The sequence below is a fragment of the Geotrypetes seraphini genome, chromosome 2, assembly GCF_902459505.1.
Source record: "Geotrypetes seraphini chromosome 2, aGeoSer1.1, whole genome shotgun sequence".
Taxonomy (NCBI): Eukaryota; Metazoa; Chordata; class Amphibia; order Gymnophiona; family Dermophiidae; genus Geotrypetes; species Geotrypetes seraphini.
Window position 1 is genome coordinate 80,193,638 of NC_047085.1, and position 24,591 is coordinate 80,218,228.

Genomic DNA, 24,591 nt, shown 5'->3' on the forward strand with positions numbered 1-24,591 from the left:
CCTCATGGTCTGGCATCTGTTTCCTTCCCTTTCTTCCTCCCATGCCGTGGCATCTCTTTCCTCTCCTTCCATTTCCCCCTCCCCCTCCATGGTCTGGCATCTCCAATTCCTCCTATCCTTCCCTCCCTTCCTTATGATCTGGCATCTCTCTCTCTCCTCTCCCTTCCCTGGTCTTCCTTTTCCTCTCTTTTACCTCCCCCCTCTCCCCCCCTCTGGATGGATACCCCCCTCTCTATATATATCTCTATGTCACCCCACCCTAATCACCAAAAACTTGCCTTCCATTGTTGGCAATAACAGCTTTCATAACTCACTGCTCTGGCTGGCATCAGGCCTTCCTCTCTGCCAGTCCTTCCTACTTTCTACTTCCACGAAGATAGGACCCAACAGATAGGAAAACCCAACACTGGCATAGCAGTGAGTTGTGAAGCTTGCAGCTAGGGCTGCTGGAAGGGGAAGATGCTGGCCATCAGAGGACCCCCTTATGGGCTGCACCTGGAGCAGACTGTCTCTCCTGACACCTCCTCCCCCCCCCACACACACAGAATGACACATTCCCAAGCAACTCTCATATATACTGTATATAAAAAAAATAGCACTGAGAAGGTATAAACATATCTCATAACACCTGCAGAGTAATAAATTGTTGGGATAAAAATATTAACAGTACCTGATGGCAGATAAAGGCCAAATGGCCCATCCAGTCTGCCCATACGCAGTAACAATTACCTCTTCCTGTCTCTAAAAGATCCTGACATTGTGAATATCATATTATGCTATATCATTTCTATTCTGATGAAATTTATCATATTTTTATTATATGGTTGGTTTACCTCATTGTATAAGTTTTATGCCAAGCTGTACCTGATATACACCACCTTGTGTGAATCCTAAGAAATAAATACAAAGGGTAAGATTCACTAAGCTTTGCGAGCCTTCTCCGACCCCGACCCGATTCACTAACCTTCTGTATGATCCAATCTGCACATGCAAATGAGGGGAAATGGCATGCAAAATAGAAGTCAGTGATTCACTAAACTGAAGAAGAAATGCCGATTGGGCTGGCCGATGCAAAAAGAAGCGACTGCTGAGGACCAGTCGCTCACATCCTTGCCGACTGTCCTGTTCTCTGCAGCCCTGAAATCCCAGTATCAAAACAAAAAAACAAACAAAATAAAACATTTTAAACACATCTCCTGCTCTCTACCACCCTTCCTAGCAGTGCAACCCCACGGTATTAACCCGCAGGTTATAAGCGTGTTCTGTTCCTGGCTGCAGCATATTCTCCATGCTCTTTCACTGCCTTTTACATATGCTTTCCAGCACTGGGGATAAGACAGACGGGCAGAAGCACGTTCTGTTCCATTAAAGCCCCCCTCCCTTCCTTCCTTCCTTCCTTGTTTTGACCTCGCTTGAGCAGAGAGCAAGCGCATGCACAGACCATCTACAGGCAAAGAATATGATTTGCACATGCATCAGGATCGCTCTGCATCAGGATCGCGCTGGGGTCGCTGTGGGGTGTGCCTCCAATCGTATTAATTTGCATGAGGAGGTGTAGTGAATTGGTTGCCCAGGAAGACTCAGCCACAGATTGCCCACAGATCGGATCGGATAGGTATCCACCACTCAGAGGTTGGACAAGTTCCTGAAGGAAAAGGGGATTGAAGGGTATAGTTAGAGGGGTACTATATAGGATAAAATGTCTTAAGTAAAGGATCACTTACAGGTCACGGACCTGGGGGGCCGCCACAGGTGCGGACTGCTGGGCATGATGGATCTATGGCCTGACTCGGCAGAGGCGATGTTTATGTTCTTATGTTCTTATGAATCTAGGCCAATATGTTACAAATTGTCCTGAGTTTCATTTCTATCAGCTTTGCTTCAAGTAAACAGATGAATTCATTCAGCTTTTTATTTATAATTTGAGGAAGATCTTTATTGAGGCATCAAACAGACACAAATAATGTCAATGCTGAGACATAAACAAATACAAAGACATATATGTTTCAATGAACAACAGAGAGACTCAATAACGTACAATGTATTACATTTTTAACTACTTTTCTCCCTCCCATTACCTATTATCTAACAGTTTTCAGCAGTGCTAAAATTATTGTTTACTGTCTTAATGTGTAGTATCAAGTGATTGTTTTGCCAGATATAAAAACAACTATGATGTACCTATTAATAATCAGATTAAAAAGTTTGTTTCAATAACACACATCAGGGATAGGCAGCTCCACTGCCTGCAAGTCCCAGGTGGCCTCAGGAAGGCCAGGATATTTAGTTGATTTCTTGATTCTATATGGAGTCCTCAAGGTCACCTAATCAGCTATTACTCATACAGACATCACCAGCATTGTCTACAACAAAATTAGTTTTCACTAGGAAAAGAGCCACTGTGGAGAGAGTGAGGGAATCAGACGGGATCTTCGGGTGATTAATGAGGAAATCAGAATAGGCGTGGGGTAAAAGTGATTGGGGGGGGGATCAAATGGTATTTAGGGTGCAAAGGTATCATCCCTTTCCCAATCCTTGATCCTCTTCCTCTAGCCATGATTCCTTCTTTTTCTGTGTCTCCTTCTTCTCTCCCTATTACTTTTCTGTTTCCTTATCCTCCCCTCCCTCTGTGTCTCCTTCTTCCACATACAATCCACAAAGCCACTGGAGGGACCCGCTGTGACCACTACATTCCCAAGAACAGAGGCAAAAAGACCAGGCTACCACAAAGAAACATGAGACATCCACAAAGCACACCACGAACAGGCTCTACGTGGTGTGCTTTATGGACATCCATCTTCCACATCCCATCTCTCTTTCCTCCAGCTGCCTTTCTGCCTTCCCCCCATCCCCCTATGGTCCCTTGAGTCAAAGATTTAAAAGGCCCCGATTCACCTAAGTCAGCGATCATCACTAAACGGTCACTAAACGATCGCTGCTAACAGACTCGATTCACAAAATGGCCCACCGCTTGTTTTTCCCCTCGATCGCCATTTTCCAATCCAGTCATGCAAATTAGCACACACAAATAAAACAGAAAATGGAATAATAAACAAATGCTGGACTAATACATATTTCAATTAGCTTTTAGAAGCCAAAACCTCCTTCCTTAGGTCAGTACAGTATACTGCTGTTACTATGGTTGTACCAAACAGCTCCAGAAAAAGGAGGATGGATTGAACACATCCAGGTTGTACTTCCATTGTTTTCAATGGAAATAAAATCTGGATGTCTCAATCCATTCTTTTTTTTCTGGAGTCATATGGTAACCCTTAGGTCAAAGACCTGTGCCCTAACTGAGACTAGCCTTACCTGCGAACGTTCTGGTTCAGCAGGAACTTGTTTAACTTTGTCTTGAATCCCTTGAGGGTGTTTTCCCCTATAACAGCCTCCGGAAGAGCGTTCCAGTTTTCTACCACTCTCTGGGTGAAGAACTTCCTTACATTTGTACGGAATCTATCCCCTTTTAACTTTAGAGAGTGCCCTCTTGTTCCACCCATCTATTTATCCCAATGACTTCCCTACTCACCTTATCTCTCTGTAGGAATCATAGAAACATGATGGCAGATAAAGGCCAAATGGCCCATCCAGTCTGCCCATCCACAGTAACCATTATCTCTTCCTGTCTCTAAAAGATCCTACGTGCCTATCTCAGGCTTTCTTGAATTCAGACACAGTCTCTGTCTCCACCACCTATACGGGAGACTGTTCCACACATGTACCACTCTTTCTGTAAAAAAAGTATTTCCTTAGATTACTCCTGAGGCTATCACCTCTTAACTTCGTCCTATGCCCTCTCATTCCAGAGTTTCCTTTCAAATGAAAAACTCAACTCATGTGCTTTACGCCACGTAGGTATTTAAATGTCTCTATCATTCCTCCCCTCTATCACCTTTCCTTCAAAGTATACAGATTGAGATCTATAAGTCTGTCCCCATATGCTTTATGACGAAGACCATGTACCATTATATTAGCCTTCCTCTGGACCGACTCCATCCTTTTTATATCTTTTAAGGTGCGGTCTCCAGAATTGTACACAATATTCTAAATGAGGCCTCACCAAAGTCTTATACAGGGGCATCAATACCTCCATTTTCCTACTGGCCATATGTCTCCCTATGTGTCAATTGTTCTTGCTGTCTATTAAGATGCTTCATTAATATTTACTGTCAATATGAACATTAAAATCTATTTTATTGAATTGTTCTGTGTGCCTATTCAGTGTATCATTTGTATTGTGCGGACAAGAAGTTTATCATATCTATGTTACCTGAATGTTTTAATGTGTGCCCATTGAGGTGTTTCATTTGTATTCTTCTGACATTGTGAATATCATATTATGCTATATCATTTCTATTCTGCTATAATTTATCATATTTTTATTATATGGTTGGTTTGCCTTATTGTATAAGTTTTATACCAAGCTGTACCTGATATACCCCACCTTGGATGAATCCCAATAAATAAATACTAAGGGCAAGATTCACTAAGCTTTGCAAGCCTTCTTTGACCCTAACCCGATTCACTAACCTTCTGTCCAATTCAATCTGCACATGCAAATGAGGGGAAATGGCATGCAAAGTAGGAAGGCAGCGATTCACTAAACCAGTAGTTCCCAACCCTGTCCTGGAGGAACACCAGGCCAATTGGGTTTTCAGGCTAGCCCTAATGAATATGCATGAAGCAAATTTGCATGCCTATCACTTCCATCAAATGCAAATCTCTCTCATGCATATTCATTAGGGCTAGCCTGGAAACCCGATTGGCCTGGTGTTCCTCCAGGACAGGGTTGGGAATCACTGCGGTGACTAAACTGAAGAAGGAACACCAATTGGGCTGGCTGATCCAAAAAGAAGAGATTGCTGAGGATCTGTCACTCATGTCCTTGCTGACTGTCCTGCTCTCTGCCGCCCTGAAATACCAGCCCTGCAGCCCTGAAATCCCAGTATCAAAAAAATAAAACCAACAAAATAAAACATTTTAAAGTTTGAAGTTTATAAAAAAAAATTTTTATACCACTGAATCAGAATTCTGAGTGGTGTACAATAAAATAGAATAACAATGTTAGAGATTGACAATAAATGGACGAACAAAAACAGAAGGAAAAAGGGGAAGAACTACAATATTTTAAGAAAACAGAACAAATAAGGGATACACAATAGGAAAGAGGATTTCACAAAAATGTCAATAAGTATTTAGCCCTTATAAGGGCAGTTATGTTTCAAAAGGATTTTGGAATATAAATGTTTTTAAGCATTGTTTTGAAATAGAGCAGAGATGTTTCTTTGCTAATGTAATTGGGAATTGAATTCCAAAGAGATGGTGCAGTCACTGTGAAATTGTTCAGCCATAATGTGTTAATATGCTTTAATGATGAGACTGCATGGAGGTTTTGATTCATAAAGCGAAGGACTTTAGATGTACAATAGGGAATATGAAGGCTATTGATAAATTTGGGTTGGTTACTTAGATTAAACTAAACTAAAACTTATATACCGGGTCTTCAACCTTGGGAAGTTAGATGCGTTTTAAAGGAAAGTAGAAGGATTTTATAACTAATCCTGTGTTCAACTGGCAGCCAATGTGTATTGCTGCCCTGTCCCTGCTGACTCTCCTGCTCTCTGCCGCCCTTCCCTGAAGTGCGAGCCCACGGTTTTAACCCGCAGTTTTAACCCATGGGTTAAAAGCATGTTCTGTTTCTTGTTGCAGCGTGATCTGTTCCATCCTCTTTCACTGCCTTTTATGCATGCTTTCCACCACTGGGGATAAGACAGATGGGCAGAAGCGTATTCTGTTCCATTAAAGCCCCCCCCCTCCTCCCTTTCTTCCTTGTTTTGACCTCGCTTGTGTAGATAGCAAGCTCATGCATCAGGATCGCTCTGGGGTCGCTGTGGGGTGTGCCTTTGCATGAAGAGGCATAGTGAATCGGTCGCCGAAGAAGACTCGGCCACGGGTCGCCCACAGATCGGATAGGTGAGTTTAATTCATCTATGCCAATATGTTACAAATTGTCCTGAGTTTCATTTCTACCAGCTTTGCTTCAAGTAAACAGATGAATTCATTCAGCCTTTTATTTATAATTTGAGGAAGATCTTTATTGAGGCATCAAACAGACACAAATAATGTCAATGCTGAGACATAAACAAATACAAAGACATATATGTTTCAATGAACAACAGAGAGACTCAATAACGTACAATGTATTACATTTTTAACTACTTTTCTCCCTCCCATTACCTATTATCTAACAGTTTTCAGCAGTGCTAAAATTATTGTTTACTGTCTTAATGTGTAGTATCAAGTGATTGTTTTGCCAGATATAAAAACAACTATGATGTACCTATTAATAATCAGATTAAAAAGTTTGTTTCAATAACACACATCAGGGATAGGCAGCTCCACTGCCTGCAAGTCCCAGGTGGCCTCAGGAAGGCCAGGATATTTAGTTGATTTCTTGATTCTATATGGAGCCCTCAAGGTCACCTAATCAGCTATTACTCATACAGACATCACCAGCATTGTCTACAACAAAATTAGCTTTCATTAGGAAAAGAGCCACTGTGGGGAGAGTGAGGGAATCAGACGGGATCTTCGGGTGATTAATGAGGAAATCAGAATAGGCATGGGGTAAAAGAGATTGGGGGGGATCAAATGGTGTTTAGGGTGCAAAGGGATCATCCCTTTCCCAATCCTTGATCCTCTTCCTCTAACCATGATTCCTTCTTTTTCTGTGTCTCCTTCTTCTCTCCCTATTACTTTTCTGTTTCCTTATCTTCCCCTCCCTCTGTGTCTCCTTCTTCCACATACAATCCACAAAGCCACTGGAGGGACCCGCTGTGACCACTGCAGTCCCAAGAACAGAGGCAAAAGACCAGGCTACCACAAAGAAACACGAGATGTCCACAAAGCACTCCACAAACAGGCTCCACGTGGTGTGCTTTATGGAAGTCCATCTTCCACATCCCATCTCTCTTTCCTCCAGCTGCCTTTCTGCCTTCCCCCCATCCCCCCATGGTCCTCTGAGTCACAGATTTAAAAGGCCCCAATTCACTAAAGTCAGCGATCGTCGCTAAACGATTGTTGCTAACTGACCCGATTCACAAAATGGCCCACCGATTGTTTTTCCCCTCGATCGCCCATTTTCCGATCTGGCCATGCAAATTTGTAAAACCCCATGCAAAATAGCCAAGCAATTTATTCACTAACATTAGATTAGCTATTTTGCATCAAGTTTTAAGATCCTAAAACCCAACTGCTGTAGGCCTGTCGATAACTGTGTTACCTTAATAGAAAAGAGGGGGTCCTTATGGATAATAGAATATCAATTATTCAAAAAATATTTTTACAAACTAATGTGATAAACTCATAGAAATATCAATCAAGCATCAATGACATCCTAATGCAGTTGTTCAAACAACAACCCAGACCTTTAAGGTTTTACCAAATAACATGTTAACTAGAAGGTTGAAGTACCTCTTATAACATTTATGTTATTTCAAGTTCATATCTTTGATTTTTTGAGTGCCATATAATCATCTACGTCAAACCTCCTTCCGGTCCTTAATTATAAACTTCATTGGTGTCTAGTTTAGAGAGCTGCACGGGAACAAGGATGGCGGGAATCCCTCAGGAACTGCGGGGATCCTGCGGGTTTCCCCTTCGGTTCATGGGGATCCTGTGGGGACACCCCCTAGGGTCACGGGGATCCCGTGGGGACGCCCCTCATGGCCTTGAGGATCCCGCGGGGTTCAATACAACTCGAGCCGCGAGGCTTATCTGATTTTCCTACCTGCCCTGCCGCGAGGCTCATCTTTCATTTCCTGCCTGCCCTGCCGCAGCACACATAGCCGACCGGCAGTCTTCCCCGATGTCAGCGCTGACGTCGTTGGGAGGGCTTACGGAAGACTTCCGGTCGGTTATGTCTGCTGTGGCAGGGCAGGCAGGAAATGGAAGATGAGCAGTGTTCTCCCTAGCACCTTTTAGCTGGACGCTCCACCCAGCTAATTTAAGTGAGCGCCCGGCTGTCCCCCCTACCAGCTCAGCTGGTGCAGAGCCCTCCTCTCAAGCACAGGCTCCGCACTGTCACCCTCTTTCCGGTGCCTTGGAGCCTGCATTTATCATAACTTCCCTCTCTCCTCTCACTTTTCCGGTCCTCTCTTCCTCTTCTCACCTCCCCTGCAGTGCTCCAAACTTGCTGTGGGTCACCGGCAACAATCTACCAGCGGCCGCCCCGCAGCCTTCCATCTGCCACGCCCCGCCTCCTCTGACACAAATTCCTGTGGATGGAAACACTGCGGAGGAGTGTGGGCTTGGGGAGGGGCTTATTACCTCTCAGGGATACCAAAGCTCTAGTCCCGGATCTGTTTCCATTCCAACGGTAGGAAGCTATGTAATCCAGGTCGCAAGGAGCTCAGGGATAGAGACGGTTCACTGGGCCTAGTAATGGAGGAGCTGCCTTACTGCATGCTTTAAGAGGAAAATAAGCTTTTAAATCCTAGGGTGTTTTTGTTTCAGGGCTAAGTTTGGTGATTTTAAGCATTTCCAAAGCTCGTTGTAAGCACCAAAGAGGTGGTTGTCTCGGGGGGGGGGGGGATATTCAAAGCAATTTCACTGTCCCTAAATGGCTCCGGGTCACTGAAAACCGGGTATGTTGGGGACATTCTGTGGCTGGAGTGAACATTTAGCTAGTGAAGGACTGATATTCAAGACTTAACTTGCCAAAGTCAATAGGACTGTGCTTAAAACTCAATCCTTCCTTTATGCCATTCACCATAGTCTGTTAAATACTGAATATCCCACTTAACCTAGAGTTTAGTTGACTGTAAACCCATAGAGACAGGTGGGGGAGAGAGGAGAGAGAGACAGAAAAGGACCTTGAGGAGGGGCTGGAATGCAGACTTGAACCAAAAGGGAGGGGGAAGACAGAGCAGATGCTGGACTAGAGGGGGTAGAGAGGGGAAACACACTGAACTGAGGAGAGAGAGATGCCAGGCCCTGGGGAGAGGGAGGACAAAGAAAATGAGACAGACAGAAAGACCTTGAACAAAGGTGGGAGGACTCAATATGTTAGCTTTGAGAAATGTATATAGCAGATGTCTTTGTATTGTGTTCAAAAGAAAAGGAAATGCATTTCTGGTTTTATTTCTACAGTGTTGAAGTATTTGCTGACCCTTGCTGTGACTGGTGGGGATCCCCAAGCACCACCAGCAGAGGACCTCCTCTAGAGACGGCCAGAACTCCCCTCCACCAAGCAGAGCAGTTGCTGGCAACATCCATGAGCCACTGAGGTGCCAGCATCTGTGACTCAGGGATGCTACTGCTGCCTGCCAAGCTTGGCAAAAGGGATCCCCGGCCAACTGCAAAGGAAGTCCTCAGCTGACAGCTTGGGGGTTCTCAACAGCTGAGTATTTATTTATATTGTATTTTTACATTAGAGGCTCTGGTAGAAACCCATTTACAAAGTATGTATTCTTCTCAATTAATATTTCCAAATTAATAAAGTGTCTTTGCTTTATTAAATGAGTCTCTAACAGAGCCTTTAATTCAGTAGCATAATTAAATGAAATAACTATTTCTGAAGTTTATAGGGACGGAGGGGATTCCTCGCAGGGATGGGTGTGGACGGAGGGAATCCTCGCGGGGACGGGTGGGGACGGATTGGATTTTGGCGGGGACGGGTGGGATTTCTATCCCCACGCAACTCTCTAGTCTAGTTCAAGTAATATATTTGTATTTAGTACAAAAGGTTACACCTAAATTTCTAAAAAAGAAAAAGAAGAAACAGCAACACTTAGCTTAGATGGCCATTTGCCAACTCCAATGTTGGTAAGTTGGTGGCCAGTCAGGGACTTCCTTAGGCTCCTCCCTAAGGAAGTCCCTGATTGGCTCAGCACCTCAGGCTCCTCCCAAGGGAGGAGCCCAAGGTGCCTGAGCCAATCATGGCTTTAGGCTCCTCCCTATGCATCACATGATCACCAGGAAGGGGCCTAAGGCCCACATTGCACTGGAGGAGGCATGCAAAATATCTGTGTCATTAAACAAAAATAAAAAATACAGGCAGAAGCACTGACTCAATTACTGTTTTAAATCGTCCAGAGAATCGGCCAATAGCGATTGAGTCGCTATCTTTAGTGAATCTGGGCCTAACTACTTCCAGTTTAGTGAAGCCAGACTAGAGGCAGAGTAGGAGCAGTGAAAGAGACATTCCCATCTGGTATATTAGGCCAGATTTTACCGGGCCTAATTTTATGGCACCTATCTCACACACTTACCCCATTTTACTAAGTGCACTAAGCATTTTAGCGTGCGCTAAATCTACACACGCGCTAAACACTAATGCGTCCATAGACTAACATGCATGCGTTAGCATTTAGCGCACACTAAAAAGCATAGCACACCTTAGTAAAACAAGCCCAAAGTAATCCCTAAGCTTACTAAGCTTACTCCATCTGTGTTTCTGTTTTTGTCACTAATATACCTAAAGAGGGATTTATCGCCCTTTTTGATGTTCTTCGCTAGATTCTCTTCCATTCGAAATTTGGCCTCTCTGACTGCTGTTTTGACTGTTTTTGACTTGGCCAGATAGTCTTCCCTAGATTCCTGCTTTCCTGATTGTTTGTAGGAGATGAATGCTCTTTTCTTCTTTTTTATGAGGTCTGAGAACAGTTTAGAAAACTGAATAAATAAATGTAAATCAGTTTGGGAGGTGAAGCTTGGGTCCCCCCAAACAAAAAGGTGTTATGCTGCCACTGGCAACATAAAAACATTTTATATCCTATTTGGGATCAGTACTTAATTTAAAGTATCTAAATGTTAAATCTCTGTATAATAAAATATATTGTTAAATCTCTGTATAATAAAATATATACGGTTTCAGACTGGAACTTTCACTTTTTAGAATATACAGTGGTGCCTCACACAACGAACTTAATTCGTTCCAGGAGCAAGTTTGTTATGCGAAAAGTTCGTTATGTGAAACGCATTTTCCCATAACAATACATGTAAAAAAAAATAATTCGTTCTGTAGCATAAAATATGCTAAGATGACATAAAAAAAGATAAATTTACCTTGTTAGAGCTGTTAGCATGATATAGAGGGGATATATGTGAAGGGGAGGGGAGACAGGGGTTTTGTTGATCCTTGCTGTGTATTATAATCACCCCCCACATACTCCCCAGTACCTTTTTTAATTCCTCCCATCTTTCCCAGCCAGTGGCGTACAGGCCAGAAGCGCAGAGATCAGGAGCAATTCCTCTGCATGCCTGTGTGGGCCCATGCCGATCTCCGAATGGCTGCAGTTAGTTCTTGTGAGTCCCGCGAGAGCTGGCTGCAGTTAGTTCTTGTGAGTCCCGCGAGAGCTGACTGCAGCCATTCAGAGATCAGCGCAGGCCCAGGCGGCGGGGGGGAGGTTTAAAAATATGCGGAGGCGGCGGGGGGGAGGTTTAAACATATGCGGTGGCGGCGGGGGGAGGTTTAAACATATGCGGTGGCGGCGGGGGGAGGTTTAAACATATGCGGTGGCGGCGGGGGGAGGTTTAAAAATATGCGGTGGCGGCGGGGGGAGGTTTAAAATATGTAGCGCCAGTTAAGCGATGCAGCTCGGGCGACTTCGTTGTGTGAAACGAAGTCCGTTGTACGGATCAAGACAAGAAGTTCGTTGTGCGCAGCGTTCGCTGTGCGAGGCGGCCGTTATGCGAGGCACCACTGTATATTAAAAACTCAAACTCACATTTACCATGTTATTACAATCAAATACATTAACTTATACAAGAAGTCAATAAAAGATGTTTTGCTATAGTATATAATTTTTTAACATAAAGCAGACTAATCTGAAAACAAGATTTAGGGCTCCTTTTATCAAGCCGCGCTAGCGGGATTAACGCGCGTGACTTTTCATCACACGTTATCCCCCGCGCTGGCCAAAAACTACCGCCTGCTCAAGAGGAGGAAGTAGCGGCTAGTGCGTCCCTCAGTTTAGCACGCGCTATTACACACGTTAAACCGCTAGTGTGGCTTGATAAAAAGAGCCCTTAGTAACTGGAATTTTTTTAAAACCATATCTTCTACTTAAAATCTAGCATGATATTTGAATATTAGAGGTTAAAAAGAAAGGGAATGCTAGATGGGAGGATGGAAAGAAGAAGAAGAGAGAGAGGAGATTCTGGAATTGGGGTGGGGTGCGCCGACTGATAGTTTGCAGGGTAGTGCCAGAGACAGTGGATAGTTTAAATATAGGCTTCTGGTAATATAGCTGCACTTAATACCCTTTTCTATACATTAGCTTGGTTTTAGAAATAATGTTAGAACATAGAAACATAGAAAAAGACGGCAGATAAGGGCCGCGGCCCATCTAGTCTGCCCACCCCAATGACCCTCCCCTATTTATCTCTGTGCAGAGATCCCACGTGACGATCCCATTTCTTCTTAAAATCAGGCACGCTGCTTGCCTCGATCACCTGAAGTGGAAGTCTATTCCAGCGATCAACCACTCTTTCGGTGAAAAAGTATTTCCTGGTGTCGCCGTGCAATTTCCCGCCCCTGATTTTCCATGGATGTCCTCTTGTCGCCGTCGGACCTTTGAAAAAGAAGATATCTTCTTCTACCTCGATACGGCCCGTGAGGTATTTGAACGTCTCGATCATGTCTCCCCTCTCTCTGCGTTCCTCGAGTGAGTATAGCCGTAATTTATCCAGCCGTTCCTCGTACGGGAGATCCTTGAGTCCCGAGACCATCCGGGTGGCCATTCGCTGGACTGACTCAAGCCTCAGTATATCCTTGCGGTAATGAGGCCTCCAGAATTGTACGCAGTATTCCAGATGAGGCCTCACCATGGATCTATACAATGGCATAATGACTTCAGGCTTGCGGCTGACAAAACTCCTACGTATACATCCTATGATCTGCCTAGCCTTAGATGAAGCCCGCTCCACTTGATTGGCAGTCTTCATGTCTTCACTGATGATTACCCCCAAGTCCCGTTCTGCAACAGTCCTTGCTAGGATCTCGCCATTTAGGGTGTAAGTCTCGCATGGATTTTGGCTGCCAAGGTGCATGACTTTGCATTTCTTGGCATTGAAGCTCAGTTGCCAGGTCCTAGACCATTGCTCCAATAGGAGTAGGTCGTGTTTCATATTGTCCGTTGTGCTCTTGCTTGAAATTATTTTTCATGGAGAGGGTGGTGGATGGTGGATGCCTGGAATGCCCTACCAAGGGAGGTGGTGGAAAGGAAAACAGTGATGGAATTCAAAAAGGCATGAGATGAACACAGAAGATCTCTAATTAGAAAACAAATGGTATAAATTAAAGAACTTTGGCCTAGATTCACTAACCTGCCCAAATCGGAACAATCCGTTTCTGATTCGGGCAGGTCCAACTGATTCACAAATCAGTCATATTCAAATGGGGGCAATCGGAAGAACGCCCCCATTTGCGAGCAGGGATTGCAAATGTGCGATCCCCGCTTATGCGCAGTCCCTGACAGTAGTGACAGGAGAAGCAGATTCCTGTCACTGCTGTCAGGGCTTATAATTTTTTTTTTTAATCGGGCAGATATTTTGCATGTTTTACAAAAGCTAGGCTAGGCTGGCAGGACGGATGGACAGACGGATGGCCAGGTCCGACCCACCTGCTCCCCCCTACCTTTAAGAATCGTTGGGAGCAGGAAGGGTGCTCATTCCCTCCTGCTCCAGGCCTCCTCCGCCGACAAGTGCATCCTTAGGCCATGCCCCAATGCATCATCTGATGCGCAGGGAGGGGCCTAAGTGACAGGGGTCACTAAGGGGTCACAAATAGATCGGTACACAATCGGTTTGCTTAGTGAATTTGGACCTAAGGCCAGTATTGGACAAACTTATATTGTTTGTATCCCTTATATGGTGATTCGGTGTAAGATGGGCTGGGGAGGGCATCAATGGGAACTCCACTAACTTGGAACATGAGAACATTACTGGACAGACTTTCCAGTAGATATCCTGCAAACAACGGGATGGTTTGGACAGGCTGGAGTGAGCTTAGATGGCGACTTGAGCAGTTGGAACCTAGGACAATACCAAGTGGACTTTAGTCTATGGCCCAGAAATATCAAAGAAGAGACGAGTTAATTTAGGGGTCCTTTTTAAGGCGCGCTAATTGATTTAATGAATGCTAAATGCTAAGGCATCCATTATATTCTATGGGCGCCTTAGCATTTAGCTTGCGCTAATCTTTAACGTGTGCTAAATTGATTAGCACACCTTAATAAAAGGACCCCTTAATCATGTATTTTTAATGAGAATAACTAATGGACAGACTGGATGGACTGTTCAGGTCTTTTTATCTGCCGTCATTTACTATGTTACTATGTTTAATTATCTTTGCTAGACATTGGAATAGATTCAGTAAATGGTTAAAAAAAATGCACGCTGAGCACTATTCTATAAACGGCACCCTGAGTTGGGCACCATTTATACTTTAGAATAACACATCCAACTTTTGGGCACTAGGATTTACGTTTAAGTTAAGCTTAGATCCCTGAATTCTGTAATACTGCACAAATCTATAGTGAACGCTCCTACTCTGCCCATACCCACACCCCCTTTACAGATGCACACTGTAGGATTTGCACACACATCTTATAGAATAGTGCTTACTCAGATGCGCATGCAAACCCTAATTGGAGCCAATTATCAGCAATAATTGGCTGCTCACACCCAATTATTTCTAGTTGTTGCCTTATTACCGTAATCGAATTGTGCGCAACATATGTAGAATCCAGGGGACTGTATTTAAGCTACTTTGTAATGTGGGCGATATGCTGAAATTTATCTTTATTTCCTCTATATATTTTTGATACCTTATAATTATTTTGACAACTCAAAAATTTTTTTAAAAATTACCCTGACAAATCTTTGATTTTAAAAATTCTCCCTCCTCACTACCAACCACATTGATTTGCTGGCCGGACTGATTATCTAGAGACAATGCTTGGGTGCACTCTGGGGCATGGTTTTAGCTTAGACAGTGTTGAGAACAGTTAAATTTAACTAATAAATTAGAATGCCTGACTTGTCTACCTAATTTTATCTGGTTCTATTCAGCATTTAGTTTTTCTGATCTACCGGTAATTAAGCAACTAATTTGCTGGATGCTATATGAAAGCTGCGTGTTTTATTCCAGAGGAACAGTAGATTCCTCTAGGGCTCCTTTTACTAAGCTGCGCTAGCGGTTTTAGCGCGTGCTTAACGTGCGCTGCAATGCCCCGCGCGCTAGACGCTAACGCCTCCATTGAGCTGGCCTTAGTTTTTGGCGATTAGTACGGGGTTGGCGCGTGGGGCAATGTAGCTAATGCTGAAAATGCTAGCGCACCTTAGTAAAAGGAGCCCTTAGTGTAACAGACATATATTATTAATGCTATCAGCACATTACCACTATGTGCCATATGCCCACAAATCAGACAGCTGCTATAACAGATTTCTTTCTATTGAAGGACATTTTGCTTTTTTTATTCTAGTCAAAAAAAAATTGTTGGTTAACTAATCAGCCTATGATGATACCACATTGAGACACGATTTAATAGTGGGCGAAATGAGGGTTAATCAGCCATAAATATTTCTTGCGAAATGTCTACTCTCTCAGTCCAATTCTTATGTTCTTATTTGTAGCAGAGGTGGAAAATCCTTTTAGTCCAGCTTACTTTTAGATTTGCGTATTGTGCCATTTGATAATCCACTTGTGGTTTCACAAAATAAATTCTCACAGCAGAGAACAACAAATATACGTAATGCAAACATGTGTCTACAAAGGGAAGAGGGATAGGACTTATCACCTTTCTGTGCTTACAATTAAAGTGGTTTACCTATTATATACAGGTATTGATTTTGTACCTGGGGCAACGGAGGGTTAAATAACTTGCCCAGAGTCAGGAGGAGCTGCAGTGGAAATCAAACCTGTTCCCCTGGTTCTCAGGCCTCTGCACCAACCATTATACTATTCCTTCACATAAAATATATATAACCTGTATGGGAGTTTTACAACCCAAGATGTCAGATCTTAAATCAATGCTTTGTTTTATCCAGCTCTTTAGGCAGGGAGAGCAGCAACCGTGGGCATGTGGTTTGTTTATTGTGTTATTTTTTTATTTTTGACAGAAGGGAGGAGCTGAGCGAGTGCTGAGCGAGTGCCAGGCACAGTTCCTCCCCACTTTTACTGGCAATTCTCCACACAAATAGCATGCATATAATTTGCATGCTATTGTGTTGAGAATTGCCAGTAAAACAAAAATTGCTCCCACCATAGTAATTTTTTTTTTTACTATTGTGTCAGAGCTTAGAGAATCTGGCCCTGTGTTTGTTCAGCTGTTTCTCTACTTGCTCCCAGTGTGTGGCTTCTAATGCCACAGGCAGGACACAACGGATAGGGTCAAAATCAATGCTGGGACTTTGGGCAGAGTTACTTCCCTGTGATTTTGAATTTCCTATCACAGATTAATGCTTAGGCACACTTGTGAGCTTTCCAGGGGGCTTTAATGATGTCTGCCTCTAAGAGTCAAATGTCACTGCTATAGACAAACAATCTACAAGAAAAAATAAAAGCCAGGGTGACTACAACTCCCAAAATTCTTGGTAATGCATGCTCAAACTCAGGACAGCCTACCTTCACCTTTTCTCCTAAGGTAACTCTGGCTCATGTACACTGACATTTTACTCAAACGATGAAAAGCAGTGCAAGAAAGATTTATACTTATAGGATTTATACTTACCAAAACCAGCTCTACTGGAATAACAACTTTAATTTTTTCTTTGAACTGTTCATTCAGCTGTTTGATGGCAATAAGCACCACGATGCTTAGCAGGGAGAGAAGAAAGACTTCCAGTCGAACTGATCTGATGTTATTGAATGCGTAGGCATAAATCTATAATTAAACAATAACAAAAATATTAGAGGTAAAAATAAGGCTGGAAAGCAGATTGCTTAATACCGGGAGATAGCCTTAACTGAACTTAGCTCTGCTTGTTTAACTCTGTACAGTAAGTATTTTTGAAAGCCTAAGCATTCATCAAAAGTCAGTACTGGACAGTCACCCACATTATGCCATGATGTCTCTGTCACTAAAAGGTTCTTCTACATAAAAGAGAAAGCAAATACTCTGAGGAATTATTAGAAAGATCTGGCAAAACAGATTGATTGTCCCAAAATTATTTTCATTTATTTCTATCAAAGATTAGAAAAAGAGTTTTGCAGAAGACAAAAAGATGTTTACACACTATTTGCCATTCATCCAATGTAAGAACATAAGAATAGCCTTACTGGGTCAGACCAATGGTCCATCAAGCCCAGTTCTCCCAGTGGCCAATCCAGATCACTAGTACCTGGCCAAAACCCAAGGTGTAGCAATATTCCATACTACCGATTCAGGGCAAGCAGTGAAAGAGAACAACAATAAACTGATCATTCGTAGACTTTCTCCCTTTCTGCAGCATTACACGTATTACTGAAATTCTCAGGCACCTCTTGCCAATGAGTAGGCTCCTAGTGCTGATTACTACAAGCAAACACTGAGAGTGACATCAAATAAACGTATTCAAATGAGATTTGCAGGTCATGTGCTCAGAGGTTCCGGTGCCAAACTGGATAATATAGAAGCCTGTGTACTATTTCCATTAATAAAAACACTAAAATCAGATGCAAACAGAATTATCTGTAATCGAGTTTGCACTGTCTGTGATGGAAAAAGCAGAATTTAAGTTCATAAATTACCTTAAATTCATGTGAAGGTTAAAGATTTCATATGAGCAGTCAACTGTTCACACTGCTAGGCTTCAACCAGGCTATTAAGCTAGTTAACCTGTGTTTATTTGGCACTATTTAATAAAATTCTATAGCAGATATATATTATTTAAAAAATACATTTACACTTTAAAAGATTATTTCTCCAATATTGAAAATGATTTGACCAGTCGGCGATAGCCCATTATCGATTAACTCCACTGAATATTCATTGTTAGCGTATAACCGCGAGCCAGCTATCTCATGGCATTCTGGGAGCATTTCGGTAGCAGGTCAAAGTTATTCCCTGAAATTCAGCATTGACTGGGCTAGGTTAGTGCAGACATAAGTCCTCATAAATAGATGTCCTATCTTTAGGGGCTAGTCAATACCTGGTTAGTGCTGAGCCAGCCAGTGAAAACCAGGATATTCATTGCCCCATGCTGGCATTGATCCGACCTTGAATATCCTGGGTAGCCATACAATTTTTAGGTCATTTTTTTCAAGGTTTTTTTTTTTTGTCCCAAATCAAATGTCATGAGGGTGCACATTTCCTACAGAATAAAAGAGGGTGTTACTCTTCTTAAAGAGTGTACACACTTTTCCCAATAGCTCACACAGGCATAATACATAACGCACGCGTGAACTATGATGCGTATGTGCACTACTGGGGAAGATTGCGCCCTTTCTGCACTAAGGGGAAATTCTATAAATCACACTCAAAGCGGGTACCAGAAAAGGTCAGCACTAAGTGCAAACTTTGGATGCCGGACTTATGCCTGCTGAAACCTAGTGTAAATGCTGCCCCTCCCCCCCCCCCCCCCAGGTTGGATGCACTGACCCCATATTCTGTAAATATGTGCACTACATTTGGAATGTCCCTGATTTGCCCATGCCCCTCCCATGGTCAGGCCTCCTTTTTAGATACATCCTTTGGGTGTCAGGCACCCTACCTTATTAAACCATGCACAGCCAGATGGGTATCAATTAGAAACATGATGGCAGATAAAGGCCAAATGGCCCATCCAATCTGCCCATCTGCAGCATCCACTACTTCCTCTCCCTAAGGAATCCCACATGCCTGACCCATGCTTTCTTGAATTCAGACACAGTCTTTGTTTCTACCACCTTTACAGGGAGACTATTTCGTGCATCTACCACTTTTTCTGAAAAAATTATTTCCTTAGATTACTGCTGAGCCTATCACCTCTTAACTTTATCCTATGCCCTCTCATTTTGGAGGTTTCCTTCATTTGAAAAATGCTCACTTCCTGTATATTAATGCCATGGAAAAATTTAACTGTCCCCTCTCTTCTGCCTTTCTTCCAGAGTATACATATTGAGGTCTCTAAGTTTGTCCCCATATGTTTTATGGCAAATACCATTAGCCAGTTTTGTAGAAGCTCTTTAGACCGACTCCATCCTATTTATATCTTTTCAATAATTGGTTGTTATTACCCAATTATTGATTATTCAGAGCTCATTATGCTACTAATCTGCATATGCATCTTAGGAGCACACACAAATTTGGGCACCATATACATAGGCGTCAGATCGGGGGAGACCACAGGGGCCATGGCCTCCCCAAAAATTGGCAGTCATAATCAGTTATGGCTCTGCTCCCCTACCCATCTCCTCCAAGTCACAGCAATTTTAAATCTTTGGGCAGCCACCGCATAGCATCACTGCAGAAAAAAGACTTCTAGGGCAGATCTGCTTGTTGACGCTGCATGGTGATTTAAAATTACAGTGACCAGGGAACGTAGGTGGGAGAGTCAGGAGCTGGAGAGAGAGGTCATGCCACAGAATCCTGCTGGGGCTAGGGTGGAGCCTTTGTACCCCCCCCCCCCAACAAAAAAGCATTCTGCTGCCTACGATATATAAAATCCGTAAGACAATGCATACTCTTTAAGGAAAATGCATACTATTATTACTGCCCATGCTAACAGCACAGATGCCTTCCACCAAGTTCAAGGAATTCCCCCTACAATTACCACAGAAGTTTTGCACTTTAAAGAATTTCCAAGTGCAGAACAGCAGAGTGTTGTGGAAATGAATCTCTTTTTTTTTTTTTTTTTTCACCAGTGAATATAATCAACCTGCAATAAATGATTGACTGAATATTATTAGTCAAATATAACTCACATAAAACATTCCAAGTGGTCCGGATATATATGGCATTTTAATTCCCAACAGATACTTCACTTGGGATGTCACCACATGCGTAGCTGCTCCTGTTGTCATTGAGCTTAACACCGGCTCCGGCAACAAGAAAGTTGCGCTGCCTGCATTCAATATAAACATTACTACCTGGGAAAACAACAATATGTTCAAAAGATTACAAAAACTAAAGATACATTCTTATTAGCAGTATGACAGCATTGGCAAATGCCATTCAAGGAAAACACTAACATGCATTTAAAAGCCATTTAAACAAATTGACTTTGCTGTTTATTTTTTATGATTGCTTTAATATCAGTTATTATCTTGCTGCTGGTTTCATATAAACTAATATGCACATGATTTATGCAAATATTGGCACTGCTCTGAGCCATTTCGTGAGAATAAAAAGCACATTTTGTTGTCTTATGTTTGTGAAGATAAGATGTCCTACCATTGTACAGCATACTTATTTTTAAGTTGTTAACCTCTTTCAGCTATTAATGATAAAGCATTATAAAATATAACCAGATAAATAAGAACATAAGAATAGCCTTACTGGGTCAGACCAATGGTCCATCAAGCCAGTAGCCCATTCTCACGGTGGCCAATCCAGGTCACCAGTACCGGGCCAAAACCCAGAGAGTAGCAACATTCCAGTGGCTTCCCCTATGTCTTTCTCAATTACAGATTATGAACTTTTCCCCCAGGAAATTGTCCAAACCATTCTTAAAACCAGCTACGCTATCCGCTCTTACCGCAACCTCTGGCAATGCGTTCCAGAGCATAACTATTCTCTGAGTGAAAAACAATTTCCTCTTATTGGTTTTAAAAGTATTTCCCTGTAACTTCATTGAGTGTCCCCTAGTCTTTGTAATTTTTGACAGAGTGAAAAATCGATCCATATCTAAGACTGAGCTGCTCCTCTTTCCTCTAAACCCTCTGCTCCTCCTTCTCCTTTCTCCATCTCAGTAAATAATACTGTCATTGTTCCAGTCTCCTCTGCTCGCAACCTTGGAGTGGTCTTCAATTCTGACCTCTCATTTTCTACGCACATTCAACAAGCTGCTAAGACCTGTCACTTCTTTTTCTTCAATATCACCAAAATTTGGTCCTTCCTCTCTGAGCACACTACCCGGATCCTTGTCCATGCTCTCGTAACTTCACACTTAGATTACTACAATCTACTTCTAACTGGTATCCCACAGTGTCACCTCTCCCCTTGCAATCTGTGCAAAACTCTGATGCACGATTCATCTTCTACCAACCTCGCTACGCTCATGTCACCCCTCTCCTTAAGTCATTACACTCGCTCCCTATCTGCCATCGCATACAGTTCAAGATCTTATTGCTCACCTACCAGTGTGTCCATTCTGCTGCCCCCCAATATCCTTCCTCACCTCTCTCTCCTTATACACCACCCAGAGAACTCCATTCCTCAGATAAGCTGCTCTTAACTTTAACATTCTCCTCTACTGCCAATTCCAGACTTTGTTCCTTTCATCTAGATGCCCCCTTTGCCTGTAATAAATTACCAGAGTTTGTCCGTCAGGCCCCTTCCCTTGTTTAAAAGCAGACTGAAAACCCACCTCTTTGATATAGCCTTCAATCCTTAACCCTCTGCCCTCCAACCCAGCCTGCTGATTATCCATTCCCCTTAACTGTATCTATGACATCTGTCTTGGCTGTTTAGATTGTAAGCTCTGTTGCAGAGAGACTTCTGGGTTAGCAGCAGGCAGTATGTGGGAATTGCTGCCGATACCATGAACATAAGAACATAAGAATTTGCCTCCGCTGGGTCAGACCAGAGGTCCATCACGCCCAGCAGTCCGCACCCGCGGCGGCCCATCAGGTCCATGACCTGTCATGTTTACTTGATTTAGCCCTATAGCCCCCTTGTTTTTATCTTTACTCTTTCCATACTCTTATCTACCCTTATCTGTATCCCTCAATCCCCCTATCCTTCAGGAATCCATCCAATCCCTCTTTGAATCCTCGTAGCATACTCTGCCCGACCACTTCCTCCGGGAGCGCGTTCCATGTGTCCACAACCCTCTGTGTGAAGAAGAACCTCCTGGCATTGGTTCTAAACTTGTCCCCTTACAGTTTCTCCGAGTGCCCTCTTGTGCCTGTGGTTCCCCGTAGTTTGAAGAATCTATCCTTGTCTACCTTCTCCATGCCCCTCATGATCTTGAAAGTTTCTATCATGTCTCCCCTAAGCCTCCTCTTTTCCAGGGAGAAGAGTCCCAACTTGTCCAGCCTGTCAGCGTATGAACAGTCCTCCATGCCATTTATCATTTTCGTAGCTCTTCTCTGGACCCTCTCAAGTATCGCCATCTCTTTCTTGAGGTACGGCGACCAATATTGGACGCAGTACTCTAGATGCAGGCACACCATTGCACGATACAGTGGCATGATGACTTCCTTTGTCCTGGTTGTAATTCCCTTCTTAATGATGCCCAGCATTCTGTTAGCTTTCTTCGAGGCCGCTGCACATTGCGCTGATGATTTCATGGTTGTATCCACCAGCACACCCAAATCTTTTTCAAGATTACTCTCCCCCAGCAATGTTCCCCCCATTTTGTAGCTGTACCTTGGGTTCCTTTTCCCTATATGCATGGCCTTACATTTTTCTATGTTAAAAGCACATTTGCCATTTGTTTGCCCACTCTTCCCGAAGATGCTGACACAGTCGAGATTCTGTGCATCTGTGCAATTCTGTGGAAATTCTGCATTGTGCAGCTGTGCAGAATTATGCCAGGAGTAAACTAACTCATGCAGCAAGAGAAAAGCAAAATAAACAAATGGGGTTTCTTCCTGAAGCAGAAAACTGCAGCATGCACATTTTGTTCTGTCTGCACATATTTTTTTATGTCACAGTAATTTGTCACCAATATAATAGAGAACTAATCCAAAACAATTGGTAGTAGCTTTTGCCTCCCAATGAGAATAACACCAGCATCTAAAATACTATAGAAAAATACTACTACTAATAATGATGGGATTTTAGTACGGGCTCAATCCACCCTTCGATTCGCATTTAGCCCCAGGCAAGTGTTTATTGATGTCTAGCACCAGACCGTTAAGGTCGAAATAAACACTGCCCCGTATATCATAACATCCCTAAATTTCAAGGAAATATGATATGAATAAATATATAACGCTGAGTGTAAATTCAAAGCAGGAGGAAAGAGCTGAAAAGGTGCTTTAAACCCCCAAAATGCAAACATAAATATAACAAAAAATAATAATAATGAAAAACACAATAGTCATAGTTTGAAATCAAGCAACTAAAGTGCAGTTCAACTTAGCTGGATCCCCTCGAGTTCATATTGCCACTCTATCTCCACTCGACAAAGCCATGTTTCGGAATCTTCATAAGAACATAAGCAATGCCTCCGCTGGGTCAGACCTGAGGTCCATCGTGCCCAGCAGTCCGCTCACCAGGAGGAGAAAATACTGGAAAGACGAAAAAGCAACCAGTTTGCTCAATCAAGACGGGAAGCAATAAGTCCTGCAAGCGTATCGTATTTCCTAGAAATTTAGTGATGTTATGACGTATGGGGCCGTGTTTATTTAGACCTTACCTGTCTGGTGCTAGACATCAATAAACACTTGCCTGGGGCTAAATGCGAATTGAAGGGTAGATTGAGCCTGTACTGAAATCCCATCATTATTATTAGTAGTATTTTTCTATGTATTTTAGACGCTAGTGTTATTCTCATCGGGAGACAAAAGCTCTTACCAATTGTTTTGGATTAACAGTAATTTTCATGCCATTAATTAAGGCCCTCTTTTACTAAGGTGCGCTAAACGATTAGTATGCACTAATCGATTTAGTGCATGCTAAACGCTAACGTGTGCATGTTAGTCTATGGACACGTTAGCATTTAGCGTGCGTTAATTCAATTAGTGCACACTAATCGTTTAGCATACCTTAGTAAAAGAGGGGAGTTAGTGCACTGGGGGGGAGGGGTAAACATTTTTTAGCACATGCAAGAGGAAATTGTGCTGAAGCTCAAAGCAAAGGTTCTAATACACAGCTTACTATATCAGCCCCAGTGCATAACTAAACACAATCTTCTCCTGAGTCTGGTTGTCTCTGTCTCAAATTCTTTAGTGTGTTCCAAGACTACACTCTTCTTCTGATACTTCCTCTGCTTCATTATAGGTATAGTAGATAGCAGTTATTTTTAGACAGAGTTCTAAGAAGGATTCTGTTATCTTGTTTTCCATCTTGTGAAGCCCCAACACAACCTGCTGAATTTCAGACTTGAGGAATAGCAGACAAAGGAAAATAAGAAAAAGTAGGACACCATGCCCACCCAGCTTAAAAGCCACAAAGACGGGGACCCAGGTTCACCTCAACCCAGTTAAGAACTTTGCAGGAAGTAGTTGAGGAGATAGCTTAATACTGTATTGTCATACAAAATTAAATCTTTGATATTGATTGACAAGACCAACTCAAGGGTATCTGACATGCTAAGCAAACTTAGAACCACTCCTGGAGGGGGGGGAGGCAGATACACAGCTGAAGGTACTATTCTCCACCCTCCAGTAGTTCAGCATCAACTCCAAGGTACCCAGATTCTCATCTCCCCTTCCCTACATCCTCCCTCCATGTTCAGCATCTTCCACCTTCCTTGCTGCCATAGCCATAGCTCGGTTTGCAATTTTTCCCAAATCCT

General features: G+C 42.9%; 1 protein-coding gene across 1 annotated transcript in view; it reads right to left on the minus strand.

Moving 5' to 3' along the window:
- Window positions 1–24,591, minus strand: part of SLC26A7 (solute carrier family 26 member 7) — a 178,562-nt gene that overhangs the window by 111,496 nt on the left and 42,475 nt on the right. Inside the window, exons 4-5 of the mRNA XM_033933334.1 lie at window positions 19,889–20,053; window positions 16,737–16,889 (exon numbers count right to left, since the gene is read on the minus strand). Coding sequence (XP_033789225.1) covers window positions 16,737–16,889; window positions 19,889–20,053 — 318 coding nt within the window. The remainder of the gene's footprint in view (window positions 1–16,736; window positions 16,890–19,888; window positions 20,054–24,591) is intronic.